This window comes from Podarcis erhardii (genome assembly GCF_964252035.2).
Source record: "Podarcis erhardii genome assembly, chromosome: 4".
Classification (NCBI taxonomy): Eukaryota; Metazoa; Chordata; class Lepidosauria; order Squamata; family Lacertidae; genus Podarcis; species Podarcis erhardii.
In genome coordinates this window covers 28,870,135-28,891,725 of record NC_138508.1, presented here as the reverse complement: position 1 = coordinate 28,891,725, position 21,591 = coordinate 28,870,135, and the positions used below count along the sequence as shown (strand labels likewise).

General features: G+C 40.9%; 1 protein-coding gene across 7 annotated transcripts in view; it reads right to left on the bottom strand.

The window, feature by feature from the left end:
• The window catches only part of FRY (FRY microtubule binding protein), a 189,171-nt gene that overhangs the window by 79,455 nt on the left and 88,125 nt on the right, over positions 1–21,591 (bottom strand). For all 7 annotated transcript variants that reach the window (XM_081859986.1, XM_081859980.1, XM_081859982.1 and 4 more), the window contains 16 exons: positions 18,956–19,095; positions 17,233–17,323; positions 15,580–15,659; positions 14,779–14,859; positions 13,180–13,348; positions 12,672–12,764; positions 12,482–12,580; positions 10,335–10,436; positions 9,060–9,163; positions 6,827–6,935; positions 6,102–6,188; positions 4,543–4,714; positions 3,716–3,848; positions 2,948–3,055; positions 1,216–1,471; positions 396–578 (listed from right to left, as the gene is read on the bottom strand). In XM_081859986.1, the coding sequence (XP_081716112.1) occupies positions 396–578; positions 1,216–1,471; positions 2,948–3,055; positions 3,716–3,848; positions 4,543–4,714; positions 6,102–6,188; positions 6,827–6,935; positions 9,060–9,163; positions 10,335–10,436; positions 12,482–12,580; positions 12,672–12,764; positions 13,180–13,348; positions 14,779–14,859; positions 15,580–15,659; positions 17,233–17,323; positions 18,956–19,095 (2,007 nt within the window). The remainder of the gene's footprint in view (positions 1–395; positions 579–1,215; positions 1,472–2,947; positions 3,056–3,715; positions 3,849–4,542; positions 4,715–6,101; positions 6,189–6,826; positions 6,936–9,059; positions 9,164–10,334; positions 10,437–12,481; positions 12,581–12,671; positions 12,765–13,179; positions 13,349–14,778; positions 14,860–15,579; positions 15,660–17,232; positions 17,324–18,955; positions 19,096–21,591) is intronic.

The window sequence follows — 21,591 nt, the reverse complement described above, 5'->3', positions numbered from 1 at the left end:
CAGGAAATGGTTAACTCTCTCTCAGTGTTGTGGTCCCTGCTCTCCACGGCTTTTATTCAAGTTTAAAATAAACAAACTACAGGAGATCTGATCACAGATCTGCCTGCTGCCATGTCTAGCTTGGCTCTCTGTCTATTCATTCTCACAGCTCCAGTGGTTATGCAAATAAAAACTAAAGGAATATAAAAACTTAAATCTATTATCGTTTACTCAGAAGGAAGTCCCACCAATTCCAGTGAGGTCTTGTTGGTGCATAAAAGCACGCACAGGACTGTAAGCAAAAGTCCATTTTAAAAGCAAAAGGTAATACGGCAAAACAAATTTTCATTTTAACCCCCCCCCCCCCAAATTACTTGGGGAAATTGTATTTGTGATGCAGGAATGAGAAGTCGTACCTCTGCTTGTCCCAGTGCAAGAAACAGAGCGCGGATCTCTCTGAGAATCAATACTGCCAGTTTACGTGTAGCGACCTGGAAACTGCAGAGTAACACTAGTGCAAAACCTTCAACAGCATGTAGAACGTTGGAATATGAACTTCTCTCTGTCTGTGTCCTGTGAGCGGATCCGTTTGGTATCAGCTGCAAAATGATGTGTTTGTATATTCCAACATATGTCATTAAGCTTCAAGAGTTCATGATGTTAAAATAACGAAACAATAGCATACAATGTGAAATTTAAGAAAAACGAAATGAAAATAAGATCCATGGCCATTGTGATACAAATCCATTCCTTATAAGTTAAAAGATGATTACCGTTAGATACGCTTTATGATAACAGTGCTAAATACTTATGCCATAATCTATATATGCAATGTTTCGTTGCCCCTGTAACTGCAACATTTCTGTACTTACAGAACAGGGAGGTAGACACATGCCTTGCTGGATCGGGCTGTTTTGTTGGTTTTTACAAATAGGACTCTCCTCTTAGAAAATACATTTGCGTTTTGTTGCACAATTTGGTCTGCTAAATTTGACCTCTATGTCTGTTTACACAATTATCCTGGAATAACAGCCCATCCCCCTGAATTCCCACCCCTGTTTAAGCATTCAGGAGTGGATTAATAGTGGTCCAACTGTGAGGACTGAACTGATATAAGAATATTGCCATGCCCAAGGTGCAAATTAAACAAATGTGGCTCTAATTTAAGACACATCAATGTATAAAAAATTTAGCCAAATTCTTCTGAAATGTGATGTGATACTTTTCAAGTCTTACCTCTGTAGACCTGCCTTTTGCCTGTTCGCTGGCTTTTCCAGGAGTGTGCATTACCAGTTTCCATTGCGTAAGCAACTGTAACAGTAATTTTAAGGACGTGTCCAGGAGGCTATGATGCATATCGTTAACTTCACGCAACAGGAAGTTTGTGAAGCCGAAAAGTACATCCTCTCTCCAATCAACAAAATCAACTAGCAGGCCCTGAAGTGAATTTTGAGCAATGTGCCGAAGTTCATCATCCATGTGGATAGAAAGCCTATGTAAAAATAAAGCAACTTTCGTGTCAGAAATTACCCAAGTACCAATTTGTGATCAGCACACACCCAAGCTAGCCAAGCATTAATCTGAGGTAAAAAAATTAATAAACCTATTCTTAGTCATCGTCTACAGCACCACTTGTAGGAATAGAGTGCAACTTTAAATTTATTTTATGAATTACGGTACTAAGGCTGCAATTCTATACCCATTTTCCTTGGAGTAAACTCCAGTCAATTCATTAGGATGCACCTCAGTAAGGAGGGAGTTCCCCATGAGAGGAACTATCACTGAAAAGCAGTGGCACAGTTCTTCACAATCAAGGCAAATGAGGCCCACCAGACAACTATTGTGGCCCAGGGCGGGCCTACCTATGAAATGGGGTGAAACAGCTGCCTCAGGCAGTGGAAGCTCCCCAAAGATGCCCCACCACCGGCGGAGAAGTGGTGCTGGCATTGGTGTTGATTTGTGGTGAGATCTTGTGAGATTTCCAAAGATATCTTGTGAGATCCCACCAGCAATTGGCAGTACTTCCAGCAGAGGCAGGTGGTGCTGGCAGAGGCGAGTGGCTCAGTGGCAAGAGCAGCAGAGCGGAGTGCACTTCCTGTTTCACCTCAAGAGGTGAAATGGGATGCACCACCCCTGCTGTGGCCTGACAGGTGCTTGACTCCTCTTTGACTGTTCTGTGTGTTCAGCCAGGCAGCAAATACAAGGGGTTTATCCAAGCCCTAGTGGATAGGCATCAATGACTAGCAAGCTACACTTGGCTTGGTGAGCTACAAGTCTAGAGTTTTAGGACTGAAGGAGAAACAAGCAACAAAAATGGTAGTTCTCTTAACATCAGAACTGCATTTCTTCACACAACGAAAGAGTTGAAAGGCTACACCCAACTAAGTTCAGAGGTTTCATTTCTTGCTATCCTCACCACTCTTTGCTTCTTCGCCCTCTATTATTTCCCTCCTTCAAATTTTAATTTACATTTTAAGCACTATATAAATCAATATGGCCAAGGGCCCAAATAACCGTGAAACTAGTTATGTAAGCTCAAGGGGGCTTTAGACTTGTTTTTTCGTCTACGTCAATGCTCCCATGACAAATGGCAAACTGGTTCTGAAATGGAGGAGAGTGCAATGATACGGCTTTAAAGGAAAACAAGTCAATAATTATGCTGGGCTACTTGCAAGACCCCTGTCAGGCTAAGTAGCTCTTTGAATCCCAGCCTAAACAAGCAATCTATATGTAGCATTATGCAGGCATGTATCAGCACAGATGAACAAACACTGATTGGACAACACAGCAATCAATTCCATTCTCTCCATGCAAACAATAACCTGAAAAGACTGATTCATGTTGCATTATGGAAAGGTGATAATTCACCACACCTATAATAGTTCCATCCAACTACCTCCGTCACAAACCAGACAGCCTTTACATCTTAGCTCCAATTATCAGTCTTTTAACATTTCATGTCATTTACCTTGAAAGCAAATCAATCAGCTCCAGTTTAGACATTCCGTCAGGAAGGAGTCGTGGAATAGCAGCAACACATGTCCTGAAAAGGTCGATTTTTGGTTTTCTTTCACCTCTGAATATAAGAAAAAGAATTTATGCATTACTAGTCAATGCCTAAACATGAGGAGAAAACAACAACAACAGGTGGTATTCAATACCAGCACTAGAGAAACAGGATTTCCCCCTTCTGCTGCCTGCTTGTACACTGTTCCCCAATTCGCTCTGAAGGATTGTGGGAAAACCCAGAATAGATCTGGGGGGGGGTGCAGGGGGAGAACAGTCTGCTAACCAAACATTCATTTTAGTGGGGAGTGCTTAACACTTCCCTTCTTGTCATCTCCCCATTGAAAATCCCCTCCCATAAACCCCATGCTTTTCCATCTACAAAAGAAATATAACTGAGTCCCCCCCTTTTTTGAGGATGGTGATGTTGAGCAGAAAAAAGACATGACATGAAAATGGAAAAGCATCTCCCTGCCTGCCCTGCCCATGTCTCCCTCAATTCCTCCAGAAAAATTTGCAGCCAGCCAGTTGAGACACTGTTACATGGCCCTGTGTTGTATCATCTAGTTCTTGCCCAGAAATGGATAGGCATTCATTCTATTCATTAACAAACTCTTTTTTTATAAGATCTGGGTTTTTCAGGGTGGGATGGGAAGAAAACCCACAGAACAGCTATGCGCTAATCAAGTTGTACAAATTCACTTAAAGTAATCCATAACCAAACACGCACGTGATCATATCTTCAGGTTCTTTGTTCAACATCTGTATGTTAGTGAGCATCATACACCGCCCAACTTCTTTATCAAGATGTCTCAGTATGTTGTCTACAGCTTTTCTTACTTGAGAATAATATATTGACATGCCTGGAAAAGTATACAGTGAGTTGATATCAGTTCACTGAATAAAAACTTAATATAAAATCTAGCATTTTATATTTTTACATGTATTAACATAAAATCCAGTACTGCAGAAATATTCATCTCAATAATGTGTAGTACACTTGTAAGGTTCAATGGCATATATGCAGCACAAAGTGTTTCTTTGATACCCTGAATATGAGTGATCTCTAGCCCTCACAACTTCACATAATATGGAATGTTCAGAAGAGAGTTACGAGGAAAATATTCATATTTTAATGCTTAAGCATCTCATAGTTTCCAACCATAACACGAAACAGGTAGCATGACCAATCACAATAGATGACCGGCGCTGTAAACGACTCAAGATTCTTTTTGAAGATGGGCAGTTTAACAACCAAGTAAATAAATAAATAGTCCACATCGTTAGAGGCCACCATGTTGACTACCCCTGCACAAACCCACAGCAAATGCATTATAAATTCAGTTAAAAGCACTTCCTGGTTGCCACTGACAACTAGAAATTATTTGCAGGTGACCAGATGGTGACTCAGGTCTCCCTGACTTGCAGTACTATCTCCTGTATGAATCCAGGCCTCAGACATACCCAGTTCAGTTCATTATGCTAGCAACTTCTGAGAACTTTGCAAGACTGCTGTGCAAGTTCATAAACTGTTAAGAAACATGGCCTGATACTTGCCTATCATCTTTGCTTCCTCCTCTGTGAGGGTTTTGCTCAAGTATGTTTTCTTCACTCGTAACGTGTTCCCAGAAGGAAGCACAGCGCCAGTAACAGGCATCGGAGGCTCTCCATCTTTTTGTTGCAAGCTATCCGCAATAACCAAGAAGGCTCTCAAACCAATATTCATTCTCTGCAAATTCGGTGGAAAGCAAAGAAAGAATCAGTATTAACATAACCTTCTAAAGACAACAACATCAAACTGCAATATTACAAATAATTTTGTTCACCCAACAAATGGGGGTAGGGAGAACCTCCAGCCCATGTGTCAGACTTGACCTGCCAGGGGTTCAGATTTGCCTTGTGAGGCTGTTTCCCTGCCTGTCTGACGCCTGATGTCCTATATGTGAAGCGCGCAGCAGGAAGAGACACTGATGTCAGCAAACCATTGGGAGCCTTAAAATGCATTGGCAAGAGAAAGCAGGCTTCAGTTCTACTGCTCATCAGCTGATGGGCAGCAGAAATGAAGTCAGTTGCACCAGCTGTGATAGCAAGTTCATCAGAGGCAGAAATCAGGCTTTGGGCTCTACCACACACCAGCTGACTGGCTTTTAAAGCTGAAGCCTCAGATATTTTAAAGCCCTGCACATGGCTCTTTGTACACCGGGTGACTGACAGGTGAGCTGCCCAATCAACCTGTCAAATTTGGGCCACAAGGCTAAGAGCTGCCCTGCAGTGAGGAAAGGGTTTCTGAATCTGACCCAATATGTGCTAGATGGACAGAGCTGTCTGAGGGACTTTAATTTCAGGAGCACTGATCAATGTTGAACTGATTTAACTAGCACCTGACTTGCAGAGTCTATATTGAAAATACCTGGAAATCAGTGTGGAGCGATCAGAAGTTTACATGGGGTTCCATGTTGCATAAGCAGACTAAGGTTCTAATAAGAATTTTAAGACTGAAAGAAACACATCCATGTGGAAAACGGTTCTGTGAACAAGTGGGGTGATGAAGGACTGTATCTCAGCCTTTTTCAAGCCAGAACATTACTTCACTCAGGCAGCTTAGGAGAGCAAAGAACTCTGGGATGCAGGGAACTGTGCCTGCCTCCTAGAGTTCTTTGCTTTCCTGTCTCCTTCACATGACAAGGGTTATAACTCAACCCATTTGGGTCCTCAGTAGCCATATCAAATTTATGTTTTCCACTATACTCAAACCAAAAGCAGTATCTGTTACAGAATGTAGGGTACACTTGTACGGCTTTCCAATAATGGTCAGCTAGCCATTAAGTCTAGTTCTTGCTCTCTCTCTTTTTTTCTTTGTATTCTGTGTTGCTGTCATCTTGTATGTGATTCCCCCCGCCCCGGTGTGTGGAACAGCTGGAGGACAGATGTATTAAGGGAAACTGTGAAAATGGAAATCAAGAACTGAAGAGATAAGCTGAGGGATGACAAGTTGGGAATGAGTAAAATACAAAGGCAACAGATGACTGACACCTCTCTCTCTCTCTCTCTCTCTCTCTCACACACACACACACACAAAGTGCATTATAAACTATAAAAGCATAATGATATCATACCTCTGGGTTGAGACTAAATGCTTTTGCTGGTTTTCCAACACAAAGAAAATCATAAATTATTTCTTTCATTGCAAAATCCAAACGCTCCTACAGTGAAAATTTAGAAAAAAGAAAGAAAATTATTGCATGCCAACCATGAGCCTGGTAAAATTATAGGAACAGAACATCAACCATGTACAATCACAGCTCATTTTTGCAAGTCTTCCTCTATCATGGTAGATTGTTCCCTTAATGAATAACCACTACTTATCAGTGTTGCAGACGTCATTTGTTTTCTTTCACAGAAGTGTGATTCCCACTTCCAAGTGTAGTTTCCATTCCCACTGAAGCCTTTTTACTTATCCATAGAAATAAGTGGCTCCTATTGAGTGCCTGGAAAATTAACAACTTATGATGGAGAAGCAGAGTGGCTCCTATTGAGTGCCTGGAAAATTAACAACTTATGATGGAGAAGCAGAGTAGGTTTTGTACCCTCTGCACCAGCCTTATTCCCAATTTGCTAAACAGTTTAGCACAAGACTGGGGAACCTGTGGCCCTCCAGATGTGGACTACAACTCACATCAGCCCCAGCCGATGGTCACGGATGATGGAAGTCGCAGTCCAACAATTTCTAGAGGGCCACATGTTCTTTGCCCTTGGGATTACTGTGACGTCTGAATGATGCAAATGTAAAACGTCAAGATAAAAATGACCCACTGCTTAAAACTTGCAAGTGTTTTCATACCTGTGCAATAAACTGTATAATTTTCACAAATATATTTAGAGGCATGTCTCGTGGTACAACGCCACGGGAACCTTTCGGGAAAAGAGTTGTGATGATTGTTATAAGCCGGCTGTAAAACAAAAGGAGAATGTTAGCACAAGCTCATTCCTAGCAAGGCATCCCTGTGTCATCTTGTTTAAATATTTGGAAGCAGTGTGAAGAAATCTTGACAAAGGACAGAGACTTTTTCTCCTTTTTTCCAGATTAAAAGCCACAGAGGCATTCTGCCTATAGCGCATGCTAAAGGTTACAGAAACGACCACCTCTCTAGGTCAAGAAAACAATATGGATGTTTCCCTTATGGTAAGTATGTAAGGCAGGTTTGGGAAACCTCAGATCTGGGGGCCAAATCTAGCTTTCCAGGCCTCTACATCCCCAGGCCTCCCCAGGCTGCATCTTCTCTCTGCAGTCGACACCACTCACCAGCCCTGCTCTGAATACTCACCAAGTGCTTTTGCTTTCCTTGAATTGTGATAATGCCTCTTGCTTGCATGGGTGGAGGACAGGTTTATGGGTGTGGCTGGAATGTGGACTAGTGTACAAAGAGGAGTGTCACATCCATTGCTCCGCCCACTTTTACTGCTGGCTCCGCCCACTTTTGCCTATGGCCACACCCAATGCTTGGCATGCGACTCTGAAAGGCCTCCCCATGAGAGAATAAGAACTTAAGAAGAGCTTGCTGGAGCAGACTATTGGCCAGGGATGTGCGGTCAATGGACTAGGGGGACTAGGCTAGTCCCCTAAATGTTCCTGGTAAATTAGAGTATTAAATTCTGGCACCTCCTTCTCAAAACCTGTGAAGCTTCTGCCTGGCTTAGGGAGGGAGGTGTGATGCTCCAAGGGGGTCCAAGAGCCCTTCTTCCATCTTCCCATCTAGTCCAACATCCTAGTCTCATGGCTGCCAGTCAGATGCCTGTGAGAAACTTACAAGCTGGAACCAAGCAAAAGAGGACTCTCCCCTCCTGCGGCTTCCAACAACTGGTACCCACAAACCTTAACTGCCTGCAATCATGGCTATTAACCATTGATAGCTTTTATCTTCCATATAAGCCATGGGTAGGCAAACTAAGACCCGGGGGCCGGATCCGGCCCCATTGCCTTCTAAATCCGGCCCACGGATGTTTTTACATGAGTAGAATGTGTGCTTTTATTTAAAATGCATCTCTGGGTTTTTTGTGGGGCATAGAAATCCGTTCATTTCCCCCCCCTCAAAAAAATATAGTCCGGTCCCACACAAGGTCTGAGGGACAGTGGACCGGCCCCCTGCTGAAAAAGTTTGCTGACCCCTGATATAAGCTACAGAAGGTTCTCCACCGCCATAAAGGGCAACTTTTTTTAGGGGTCAGAAGTGCATTGTGTGCTTATCAAATCACTCTATACATATGTGCTCAAGCATGGATTGCAGAATGCAACATAGGAATTCATATTTATCAATTCTGCCCCATTCACATTTTGTTGCTAATAAATTGTGCTCAACTTTTGAGCAGGTTGGTGTTTCAGAACTTGCATTCATCTCAGACACTTTCTGTATGTGGATAAAGAAAAAGGTAAAGGACCCCTGAAAGTTAAGTCCAGTCGCGAACGACTCTGGGGTTGCGGCACTCATCTCGCTTTACTGGGTGAGGGAGCCGAAGTTTGTCCAGAGACAGTTTTTCTGGGTCATGAGGCCATCATGACTAAACCGCTTCTGGCGAAACCAGAGCAGCGCACGAAAACGCCGTTTACCTTCCCGCAGGAGCGGTACCTATTTATCTACTTGCACTTTGATGTGCTTTGGAACTGCTAGGTTGGCAGGAGCAGGGACCAAACAACGGGAGCTCACCCTGTCGTGGGGATTTGAACTGCCGACCTTCCGATTGGCAAGCCTAATGCTCAGTGGTTTACACCACAGCGACACCCTTTTGTATGTGAATACAAAACACAACTTTAAATAAAAGACAAAGGTCTGAGAAAGGAGAGAAGAAATCTGAAAAAGAGATATTCAGATGAGGCTGTCCTCTTCCTTTCTATGTGCTAGGGTGTGATCCATGTTTACAAACAGGAAATGATGTGAACATGGATATAGCTTGGGAATTATAAATACAAGACTCCTTCAATGCAGGGGAGGGGGCCAGGAAGGTCTTTTGGTTAAAGCTGTTTGACCATTAAGTGATAAACATTCCAACAGTAACAAAACCTGGAAACACATTTTTACCTTTGAGTAGTTGTATTGCTTTCACATTTAATTCTAATCATGTAAACCCACAGTAGTCTGTAGAGAGATTCCAGTGCAACACGAGCCATTTTGGGATCTTTGTTCTAAAAGCAACAAATACATATAGCAGTTTTCACAAACATAATTTCCCATTTCTTCAAGTCTTCACTTTATTTACTAAATAAACAATGAATGATTGCAAATGAGCTGGCTAGAGTATTTCATCACTGGGTTCTTATAGGAATTTAAAAATATGATTAGAAGAACTGAATTTTAAGCTATACCTAACAGTAGGTATAGACGCGACAGACTGCTTCTGCCACCCAAACTCTATTGATTTAGTTTTAATAATATTAATAATAATAATAATAATAATAATAATAATAATAATAATAATTTATTTATATCCTGCCCATCTGGCTGGGTTTCCCAGCCACTCTGGGAAGCTCCCAACAGGATAATGAAAACACGATAAAACATCATATATTAAAACTTCCCTAAACAGGGTTGCCTTCAGATATCTTCTAAAAGTCAGACAGTTGTTTATTTCCTTGATATCTGATGGGAGGGCATTCCACAGGACAGGAACCACCACCGAGAAGGCCCTCTGCCTGGTTCCCTGTAACCTCACTTCTCACAGTGAGGGAACTGCCACAAGGCCCTCGGAGCTGGACCTCAGTGTCCGGGCTGAACAACGCGGGTGGAGTTGCTCCTTCAGGTATGTAAGTTGCAGTGGTGCAAGGAAGAGGGGGTGCAGAATTGCAGCAATAGCCTCCAGACATCTGGGTCACTGTTGCTTACCAGGAGGAAGATAGCTGAGGCAGCAGCAAGGTCGGGCTTGCAGGCCTGCACTGATGGAGCCAATTTAACACTCTTACATAACCTTGACCTTGCTACCTCTCTTCCCCCTTACCCACCTGCCATATGACAGCAACTCCACTGCTGGGAGGCTATTGCTCTGGCTCTGCCCCAGCAGGTGAACCACTCCTGGGGGCAAGTGCATCTTATGCCCCTGCAGATGATACTGAATCCTAGTCAATAGGGACAGAACCACCTGACTCTGCCCTGCTTCCCAGAGATCCTTACCCTTTTAATCATACTTCACTTACAGCCAACACTAGCAGGGAAAAAATTGGTCAGATTAAGATATGGCATATAGGACCCTCCAAAGCTGTTAAAAGAGTATGTGGCAGATTCATTATACTATACACAGTGAACTAATAAATTACAAAAGAGGAAAGATATACATATATATATATATATATATACACTAACTTTGAGATTGGACAGGCAGTTGTTGAGGAAAATATGCCATCTGTTTAAAAAGAACTGCTTCTGACTGACACAAAGCAGGCAGGTTACCAAAGGATACAAAGCCTAAATAGGAGACAAAGAGGATACAGAATTATTTGAATGACAAAAAAGGAGGAAACTACTTTAGCACCCGATCTGCAGTAAATACCAGAGGCCAATCTCTCTTCAGTGCTACATTAGATGCACCAGCCAACATAAACACTTTGCTCAATATCATAGTTAAAAAGAATGCTTCTCTGAAGCTGTTATGAATTTTGATGACGACTCTGTATAGATGTAGAATTACTTTCTCATTAGAACAATAAAACATATCTGTCTTGCACTACCCAGAGAATCCAGAATACTGGCCAACGTTTTGTAGCAGCATAGCACTGGTTTGTGTAATATTCCTGTGAAAAATTATAACGTGAAGAATAAATGTATATATTTGACGTGTTCAAGAATACCTTGTCATGGAGGACTCAGTATTCCCCTACAAAGGAGCAACAGTACAGACAAACACAGTCCTTGGCTTTAATGGACAAATTAACAAACAAATTCAGCTACCATGAGCACACCTCAATTATCCAAAGTGCACATTTGGACAGCTTTCCTTTTTCCAGATTTTGTGCTAATTCAGAAGTTCCTGCCCACATTCTGTTAACCAGATTAGTCTTTTAGTTAGGCCTTCAGTGGAAGAAATGGCACGATGCATTTTAGTGCTGTTCGGTTATCTCTCAAGTACTCAGAATAAGATCACCAATGCTGTAAAAGTGATTTGTCAATTGCTCAGGAGGAATCAAGTGTCTGCTAGAAGTACAACCCTATGCAAAAATAAGTTCTGTTCAGTTCTGTAGGTCTTACTCCCAGGTAAATGCAACTTCAATGTATAAAAATGTACCTAAATCCTCATGGCTACTATTTTGTGTTATTCTGAACACCTATTGTGAATATTCCTACTTTGCTTGCATCTTTTACTTCAGTCCTCACAAAAATCCCCCCAAAAGATTGAAGTCTCCAAATGTTTTCAAAACATTTTGCATTTTATTTATGTTTCTATGTCCATTCTACTTCCTTCAACTTGAAATTTTACTAATCAGAGTTGCAATCTGGGAAAAGTTATGCTGTATTTTTCTTATTCAAATTATCATTATATTTGGCTGACCTTGCAATCAACAGAGGCGAACTAGGCCAAGATACCCACTTTTTAGGGGGGTGATTACACTTCTGTCCCTGAAATCAATGGGACTAAAAATTAATTACTTCTTGTTGGATCAAACCCAATATTATTAATTGTTTCTGGAAGGATTATGCACTGTGTTACAAAACTAGACCCTTAACATTCTCACAGTTACAAGCTTCATTGCATTATGTTAGCCACTACTTGGCTGAATGAAGAGATAATGATCACATTAACTAAAGCAAAGCTGTCATGGAGATCTGTGTAAGCACTACTGCCCAACTCTCTCCTACTCCTCTTTTACTTAAGATAGGTAATGTTTTGTAAAGGTCCAAGGCTTCAGAATGTTTTAGCAGAGTCTGAATTACTCTGATCCACTTGGAGAGGCAAAATGCTTAAGGCACCCTGTGTCAAACTGATTCACATCTTCATTTAATTCAGCCCTACTACAGCTTCCCCAAAATAAATGCCTATGCCACTGTTCATCTCAAAAGAAGTAGAATTCTACTTAGCAGAACACAGAGGGGAAAGGGCACTGCTGCTTGCCATAAATTGGTCCGATTGCGGGGTGGGGAGGAAACCGCCTGAGAAATGCCTTATTAATGTGTATTGACAAGTAACACACATTCCTTTCATTTTCCCATTCCTCATGATAATCTTTAGAACAGAGAGTAGCAGATGATGGAAGTGAAATTATGAACATGTTTAAAAGCTACAAAGCAGCGATATGACTAGATCTGACAGAGACATGCAGAGCCAGATCACGCAGAGGCTAAAACAGATGTAGAGTTTCTTGTTTAAATATATAAAGTCTCACAGTAAAGCAGTAAATTGTTGTGTACAGAGTCAGATACAGGGAGATAATTTTGGAATCATTTCCAAGAGTCTTGTGAGAGAAACTTGCCTAAAGAGATTTCTGACAAAGGGTTTTAGCTTCAGCATTACTAACCAGCGAGTGCTTCTTTCGCGAAGAAAGTTCAAGCGTTGTGTCATACAGACTTTCAACGAAGTTCCTCAGACAGGGGACATTGACTTCATTTTTAACAGCCTGGAAAGAGACCAGAGTCAGCATAAAGTTCTATCTCAAGATGGCTTTTTCTAATCCATCTTGAAAAGTCATGTAAACAAGAGTAACTTACAGCAGCTACTGGGACGAGAATTTCAACAAACAGCCCTGCTAATGCGTGTTTGATATCTTTGTCTTTAACTTCAAGGAAATAATGTGCACATTCCTGGAACAAAAGAGGGAAAAGTTGCACAGGGTATTTGCATTATACTTGACAAAATATTTGTCTTTGTTTTACTGAACAATATTACTTCATAAACGAAATAGTCCCCACTATTCAATGCGGCATGCACCAAGGTAAAAATGCCTAATTTCAGCCTAATAAGAAGAATTATCTGTCAAATACACAAATATGAAAGATTGATGAGCAAACCTCTCTGTGTTAGCAACAATTATACAACGGAAATTTCCCCAGTCATCTTGATGCGGCAAAAATTTCCTGTATTCCACCTTTCTCTACAATTGAATCCATTTGAGAGTAAAAGCCACATTCCAATGAAATCAGTTACTAGAATCCCATCGACTATAAAGTATCCTGATTGCCTCATCTAAAAATGTACAGTGATAAGGAGCCACATTACCTGCATAAACTGAAGAGAGGCTTCAAAATCCTCCACTGGATACATCTTGATGCGAAAAAATTTCATTCCCATTATCAGACTGATAATGCTTTGTACAATATAAGGGCTCTGCTCTTTATGTCGCAGCTCTTTTAATTCTGCCATGAATTTCTTCTTCACAGCTGGAAATCTTTAGGCAACAACAACAACAACAAAAGCTACAATGACGCTTCTTTCAAAGCAGAAGTTTGAGAGCAAAATGAAGTTCCAATGGAAAATGGAAACTTGCGATTACAGAACGTTTTTCTCCTAGAAATACTATTGATATTTGTGAGTGATAGGACTGAAAGGGTCTAGTAAGAGATGAAACCGCCAACCCCCTCCCCCCAATGTTTGGCCTTGAATCAAACAGGAGACAACCTGAACAAAGGGATGCCAGACTTTCAAGAGACAACCTACAATAGCAGGAAACCTCAGGACCAGGGGCCAAATGTAGCTTACCAGGCCTCCCTTATTGTCCTTCAAAATTCTCCACAGGCCATATCCCTTATTTTCTCTATTTTGAACCCCAAATGTTTTCCCCCTGGCTGGAATGTGCTCTTGAACTCTAATAATAGAGATGGAGGATAGAAAGGGGGGGGTAGTAACCAGCTTATAGTACATAGACAGAATCTGTATTCATCGCTGCATCCATTTGCCTCAGGGCTTGCCTACCACTATCAGCAAATCCTCAGAAGGGTTACCCAGAAGGGAGCGTGTGGCCCTTGGGCTGCAAAACATTCCCAACTCCTCCTCTCACACATAAATATTTTTAAGTGGAAAAAGCAAAACAAAAACAGGAGAGAGGCAGAAAGCAACAATAAGAATGAAGGGCAATGTACTTCAGGGTCTCAAATTATCCGTGAAAGATCAGTATTATCTCAAATGATAACATGGACTTATCTAATCAAAGACAATCAGATGGAAAGAAAATACAAAAAAAAAGTGGCAGAAAGCAACAATAAGAATGAAGGGCAATGTACTTCAGGGTCTCAAATTATCCGTGAAAGATCAGTATTATCTCAAATGATAACATGGACTTATCTAATCAAAGACAATCAGATGGAAAGAAAATACAAAAAAAAAGTCACAAAAAAAGTGTCTTCAAATTCCCTCCCGTAAATATGAATAAGGTTGTTTGCCAGGGGGAAAGAAAAACAACACTGTATATAATACACCAAGCTAAATGAAATAATCACATTTTTATTTTATTTTTGGCAGGCGGATCTTCACCTCTGCAAATTACCCTGATTACAAAAAGTCTTTCCATTCCTATAGGTGTTCCATGTTTGGCATTAATGGGCTGAAGAAAATGAGGTTTCTGCAAGCCTGTGCCAAATTGGCTTAGGACTGCTTGACTAGATGTTGAAGCCACCTTCTGTGATTCTACAGGTCTCCAAGCCAAGCCACAACTTGATAAACAAAGTGTTCATGAGTAGAATGATTTATTCCTTTAATTTCTCTACCAGGGGGAAACAAATACACCTCTAACCGAATACCCTCATGGTGTTTTTTCTTTAAAAAAGAAAAACCTGCAAAATATTTCAGGCTTTGACTAGATCTCTTATTAAAGGCACTTACTTTGCTTGTGCTAGCACCCCTATTACTTCAGCATACAGATCTGCAACAATGTGCATATTTCCAGTGTTAGGACCAAGGTACCTACCAAAGAACAAGTCAGAAGTTTAAGAATATGCATTTTATTTTTATATAACTAGATTGATAATGATATAGATAGATATAGATAAAGATATAGATATATTTAATATAGTACAGTAAAGCTAAGGTTTGACTGATCAAAGATCACAAGGTACTCTTATCACACAACGATGCTTGCAAATTTTTATGTACAGGGTACACTCTTCACCATATTCCCACAAAGAACATCTAATTCTGCTAAGATTTCACAAATCTTGTGAGGATATCCTACAATTCTCCTCTGTAGTGCTTTCTCAAGAGGAAGCCTTCCGTGTTGTGAAGGCAGGCAGACTGGAAATGGGGGACAGGGTGGCATGTCTACAATAAAGACTTAAATAGATGTTAACATTAATTCTTTAACTGCACGAGACCTCTAGGAGTAGTAGTTCTGCAATTAATATTCAATACTCTCATCTAAGTATGACTCCCAAGATTATCTGGGAGAAACCATTGACAGTTAACCTGGAATAAAACATGTTTAAGTTTGCTGAGTAGATTGTCCTGAAAAGAGGTCTTTGCTCCATTAATTTACTGGCACTCACATTTCAGAAGCACTGCTATGCGTTCTTATCTCATGCTTCTATCTGATCCTAGCTTTGGCTTCTTTCACAGTAAGCAAGCGATAAGCGTTAAACTGACAGAACTATTCATGCAAATGTGGCCAAATATTTGAATGAACCTTACCCTTCTTTGTATTTAAAGTGCTTGAAAGCCAAATTGATAACATCGTGTACTAAACCATCTATTACCGGATGAAGCTGAATCTGAAAAAGAAACAACTGACTTGTCAAAAGACTCAGCAGGAGAGATGACAAAGCCAATGGTATCCACTATTAACAAGAAAACATAAACAAAACATAAACAAAAGCCCCTGTCTTTTGAATTTATATAATGCCCTTCCTCCTTGAAGGGTCCCTAGGTGTGGGTAACAACATAAAACCAGATAAAACTATATATAAGTATTATTAATATTTACTGGTGTAACATAATCTTCAAGGTGAGATGTTGTTGTTGTTGGCATCTGTCTCAGGAGACAATGGAAGAGTGTGACAAGACAGCACAATTCTTGTCACTATATCATTACTAATCATTGCAGATTGCATTTAGGAACCACAGGTGCTAAAGAGATTGCTCCCTCGCTTCTCCATTCTGCCTCATGTGTGGTTTGCACTACTGGAAACTAAACACAACCCCTATCCAATATATGACAGCAAGAGTCTCACTCATTTGCTGAATCTTAAACATGTTAGCAAATTTTTCTGAAACTACCAAGGCTTAAGTCCTAGACAATGCATTTCGAATTGAGCTGTCTGTTCCATTTTCAAGCAATTATAGAAAGATGTTTCTTCAAATGATTAGACATTTTTATTTAGAAAGTGTGGAGCGGAAACTGTTACTGAGCTGGTGGGGAAGAGATGGGGAAGTTGGTGTTGCACCACAAAATGCTACCTTCCGCTTGAGAAGGAAAGTACCAGTAGTTAAGGTGGAACATAGGAAGCTGCCTTACACAGAGCCAGACCACTGGTCCAATGCTAGCTCAATACTGTCTGCACTGACTGGCAGCAGCCCTCCATTTGCAGATTCCAGACACTGAAATTGGGACCTTCTGAATGCAAAGCAGATGTTGTATCACTGAGCTAATGTCCTTCCTCTTAGCTGAGGTCCGACAAGCCCCCTTCCTTATTAAATTTCCAGTACCTACTGAAGACCTTTTTCATTCCACAGCAGGTATTTTAATTGATGTCTGAGCTTATGGTTCTAACGGATCTTAATTTTTTGTGATGTGGCTTTGTAAACTACTTAAGAGACCGTTCCAACTAAGCAGTATATAGATTGTTTGTTTGTTTGTTTGTTTGTTTGTTTACTTATTTATTTGAACAAACAATCAGGAATATGGGGCCAAAGCACACCCTGTACACCTAGTTCACTCCTTGGTGCAAACACGACAGGTCTTTACCTCATATAAAACTTCAGGAGTTTTAACTGTAGTCATAGAATCATAGAATTATAGAGTTGGAAAGGACCCCAAGGGTCATCTAGTCTAACCTGCTGAAATGCTTGAACCCATGACCATGAGATTAAGTGTCTCGTGTTCTACCAATTTACCTATCCAGCTATTGTTTCAGTATTGCCCTGTTTACCACCCTGGGTTGCTTTTGAGAGAGGGTGGGATATAAAATTAATAAAAATTAATTTAAAAAATAAGGACTTTTTACTATTTAACCACCAGTTAGTTCTGCTTGACAAAATCAATCCTTGTAGAAGTAAATCCTTTTGTTTCCCAAGCCAGGCTTAAACTGGGTGCAACATTTCATTAAATATTTTTAAATGACTTACCTGTTTCAAAACCTCTATTAATACTAAAGAAAAAATAAAATCAATAGCAAGATCTCTTCTTTCCATTAAATAGTCTCGTTGCTGTTCATCACTACAAAAAGCAGACAAAAATGATTAAAAGCATTATATAGTCAGCAAGCTAAAATTAAGCAAACACTTTTCACCTCAGACTTTGGAAAAACAAAGCATAAAAATAAGGAAAAGAAAAAAAGGCTGCAGCATGTTGTAAGTGTGGGATAACAAGATCAAGAACATGTCTGATGTAATAATCTAGTTCGAATGTTAAACACCTCCCCCCCCCCTGTCTCTCATTTTCTATTTCTTTCTAAAAATTCCCTCAAAATTGGGTGGTATTCAAATAACTTTTTGTGCTAGCATAAGGAGATTCCCTCCTCTCCTCTCCCCATGCACCCCTTCCACCATGCTCAAATCTTTTCCAGAGTGTTGGAGGAACTACCAGAACAGATTTAAGGAGATGGGGGACAGGGGATGAGACATTCCATTGCACAAGAAAGAAAACACAATTGCACTGACAGAATGTTCACCTCCACTCTACACTGAATGCAATGCTTTTTTTTAACACGTCAGATTTAAAACTAAAAAAACCAAAACAGAAAAGCAAACACCTTTGACATACAAGGTACCAGCCCAAGATATTTTGCCGCCTGAGGCCGAACCCAAAGGGCCCTTGCTCTCAGTAGGGGCAATGGTTCTGCACTTATTCAGACACTAGGTTCTTGACATCATCTATCTCCGCTGCAATAGTGACTTTACCAAACTTCATGCAGGGCCCCGCTGACATGTAAAGTGTGGACCTCCCTAACTTCCATAGCAACAGCAAAAGCTGTTTTTTGGACTGATGCCTTAATGGACTGGATAATAGCCAATAAACTGAATTTGGGGAAATGGAGGCTTTGTTGGTGGGTGGGTGGTTCCCATGTCTAGAAAATAGGCCGGCTGCCTGTTGTGGACACTCCCTCTAAAGAAGCTGGTACATAGCTCCTGAATACATCTTTGTCATCAGAGGTCCAAGTGTCCTCTGTGGCTAGGAGTGCCTTTTACTATCTCTGTCTGGTATGCCAGCTACGGCCATATCTGGATCAGCTTTACTTGGCCATGCATCGTGACCTCAAACTGGATTACTGCAATATGCTCCACGGGAGGCTGCCCATGGAACTAGTCTGGAAACAGTGGCTAGACTGTTGATGCAAGAAGATGGTCACCAAGATGTGATACCTCTCTGTTAAACATCTGCACTGGCTGCCCACATGCTACTGGGCCAAGTGCAAAGCTCATGTGTTGAGCTTTGGTCCCAGGATACTTTAAGGACCATCTGAGCTCTTATATCTCAGCTCAGTCGCTGAGATCATCGGGAAGAGAACTGTTAGTTGTCCCCTGTTTTACAGAGGCCTGACTGGCCTAACTAGAAGCCTGGTGTTGCCGGCCCCATGCTGAGCAAAACTTAAAGTCACTTTTGACTTTCAGGCATCTCTTCAACACATTTTTGTGCCTTTGTAGGCATTTAGTTTTCAATCCATGAGTCATCTGAATCTGTCTTTTTAATGTATTTATCTTTACCTTAAATGATTTTTTATGTCTTATAGTACACACCACCTTGATATATTTTATGACACGGGAGTATAAAACTAATTTTATAAGCAAGCAAACAAACAGGCACCAAGAAGACTTGGCTGCCAGTGTTAGAAAGTGCTCAGGAGTCTACCTTTTGGATTTAGTGCTTGTTCTTGGTCTGTATTCGTGAGATTCATCTTCTATGCCATTTTGTCTTTTATACCAGTCAAACAAAGTGCGCAGAATGGAAGGTAGACAATACTCTGAAAGCGAGCTCATTGAGCTTATTACCTGTACGGCAAAGGAACAAAAAAGCAAAATGTGTTTAGTACTGCCTCCTAAAACCTTTAGTCAATAGTTCAATTTGTTTTTAATTCAGGCACACAGGCGTTCTTCTCTGCTGTTTTCCTTGAAAGTGGCAAAGGGCTGGGAGAAAGGGCTACCATGGTGTCTTCTAGCAACAGCACACAGCTATTATAATCATCATCATCATCATCATCATCATTGCCATCATCAGTGATTAAAGCTGGTGGGGTCTGAGTGAAGGAGACACTTGTTTGCTGTTCCTTTAATCTCAGGCCCCACCAGGTTAAACTGAGCTCAATTAAAGTTTGCACCTTCCTTAAGTCAGCAGATACAATGGAGATCTTGAGAGCTTCACCTGGTTCCTGTGACAGCTCTGAGCCCCCCACTGCCCACATCATGATGTGGCAAGGATGGTTACCTTGGTTCCCCTCTGAAAAGCCCATAGAGGTGAAGAAGTGATGCTCTCTCCCACTTCCTTTTTCAGATCTATCTGCTTCTAAAGCAGGCATAGGCAAACTCCGGTCCTCCAGATGGTTGGGACTATAATTCCCATCATCCCTGACCACTGGTCCTGTTAGCTAAGGATGATGGGAATTGTAGTCCCAAACATCTGGAGGGCCGGAGTTTGCCTATGCCTGTTCTAAAGAGTCCAACCAGCAGCTGAACTGAAAACAAAGTGACTGAGATGGTATAAGGGGAGAAAAGGGAGGAGAAAAACTGAGCAGCCAGGAGAACAAAGTGGGAAAGTCAGGGAAGGAAGAGAAATGGATTGCCAGAGAAAGATGGTCAAAACAAAATAAAAAAATTCCTTCCAGTAGCACCTTAAAGACCAACTGAGTTAGTTCTAGGTATGAGCTTTCGTGTGCATGCACACTTCTTCAGATACACAGAGTGCATGCATAAATTTCCCATGGGTTTTCACCCAGTCGTGATCAAAGCACAGATCACATTTGTCTCTATTGACTGAACCATGAAAATAGTGGATCAGGTGCTTTCCAGTGCTGCCATGGCACAAAAACATGGAACCAAGCCAAGGATCCAAGTATGTATATATGTGCATATATCAAAACCAGTATCAGATCATAGGTCACCTATGTCTCCACAGAACTGCGGCAGTATTGTGGTCATACTGTTGTAAAAATCCTAAGGATTCATGAGGTTTGGGCCTTTGGTATTTCTGTCGCTAGCACTAGGTTTGGTGCTCTCTGTCTCTCTCGTTTTTAAAGTTGCAATTCAATTCTGTCACCTATGGCTTAAATCAAGATTATGGTTCATTAGTTTACCAATGTTAAGATGTATGTTATTACCAACGCTGCTTTGTTAATTGGTCACTGTGACTATCATGTTTTTAAGTAATTGTTATTCTCTGTTTATTTCCTCAACTCCTATCATTTACATTCCCCTCTCCTGTCATGTGTATGCAATCCCTAATTTATGCAATCACCAATTTAGAATTACACATCATGAACCAGATGAAGTAGACTGCAGTCCATGAAAGCATAATAATAGTTATTCATATTTAAGTTGCTGCAAAATTCCTTGTTGTTCTTTCTAAAGCAGACTGTGATGCCACAGCACAAATTGCCTTTCAACATCTTTTCACACTTTCAAAAACAGTTTGCTAAGTAATGTGGTGGGGGTCTTAGAGACAGGCAAGTCTAGAAGTTGTCCCTAGACATATGGATTTTATAATTTTATTTTATTTTATAAAAAAACCAAATGCATAGTAGTGAATACAAAAACAACCAAACATCTAAAAATAAAACACAAAACAGGCTTCCTTATGTATACATCAAAGGCTAGAAAAAAACATCTTTGGAAACCAGATTCTATCAAGCAGACCATCTTACTCTAATTTCATCATCTCAGTAAATAATTCCAAAGAGGCATTTGGAATTAATTTTGCACTGGATCAATGGCACTGTGACCCCAAATACCTCACCTGGTTTTGCCAGCTTGCAGATACCACTATGCAAATGGGCTGGTGGTCATTTCATGTATATATCTTCTTCCACAGTGTGACGTGGGATGCTAGGTGCACGTTTGTTCTGAAGTCATGGCAGCAATGTAACTAGGAAGTGTGTTCCTAACCTTGCCAACTAATGATGAGGCACCGGAAGGTATTCTACCTGTAATATGGGTTCACCAGTTCTTGACTTTGTGCAGTGCCCTTCATCTAGGCAGCTATATACCTTTCCATATGTATAGCTGACTTGTAAGAACCCAGCACATGCGGCTCCAACCTACTGAATCCAAAATTACTGAACAGTGTGCCAAAAGTAATGCAAACTAAACACACAGTTGCTGTATGTCCTCTGCTATACAGTATTTGCACAGGGTGTCTTTAGCTTTTTTAAATCCTTCTGTCGTTCGTTGGTCTTATAAGGCAGGAAGGAAGGGTGGAATTTGCAGAGACTGGCTCTGGGAATACAGGAAGGGAGGAAAGTCTAGTCAGCAAGCTGGTTACTCAACTCCTCCATT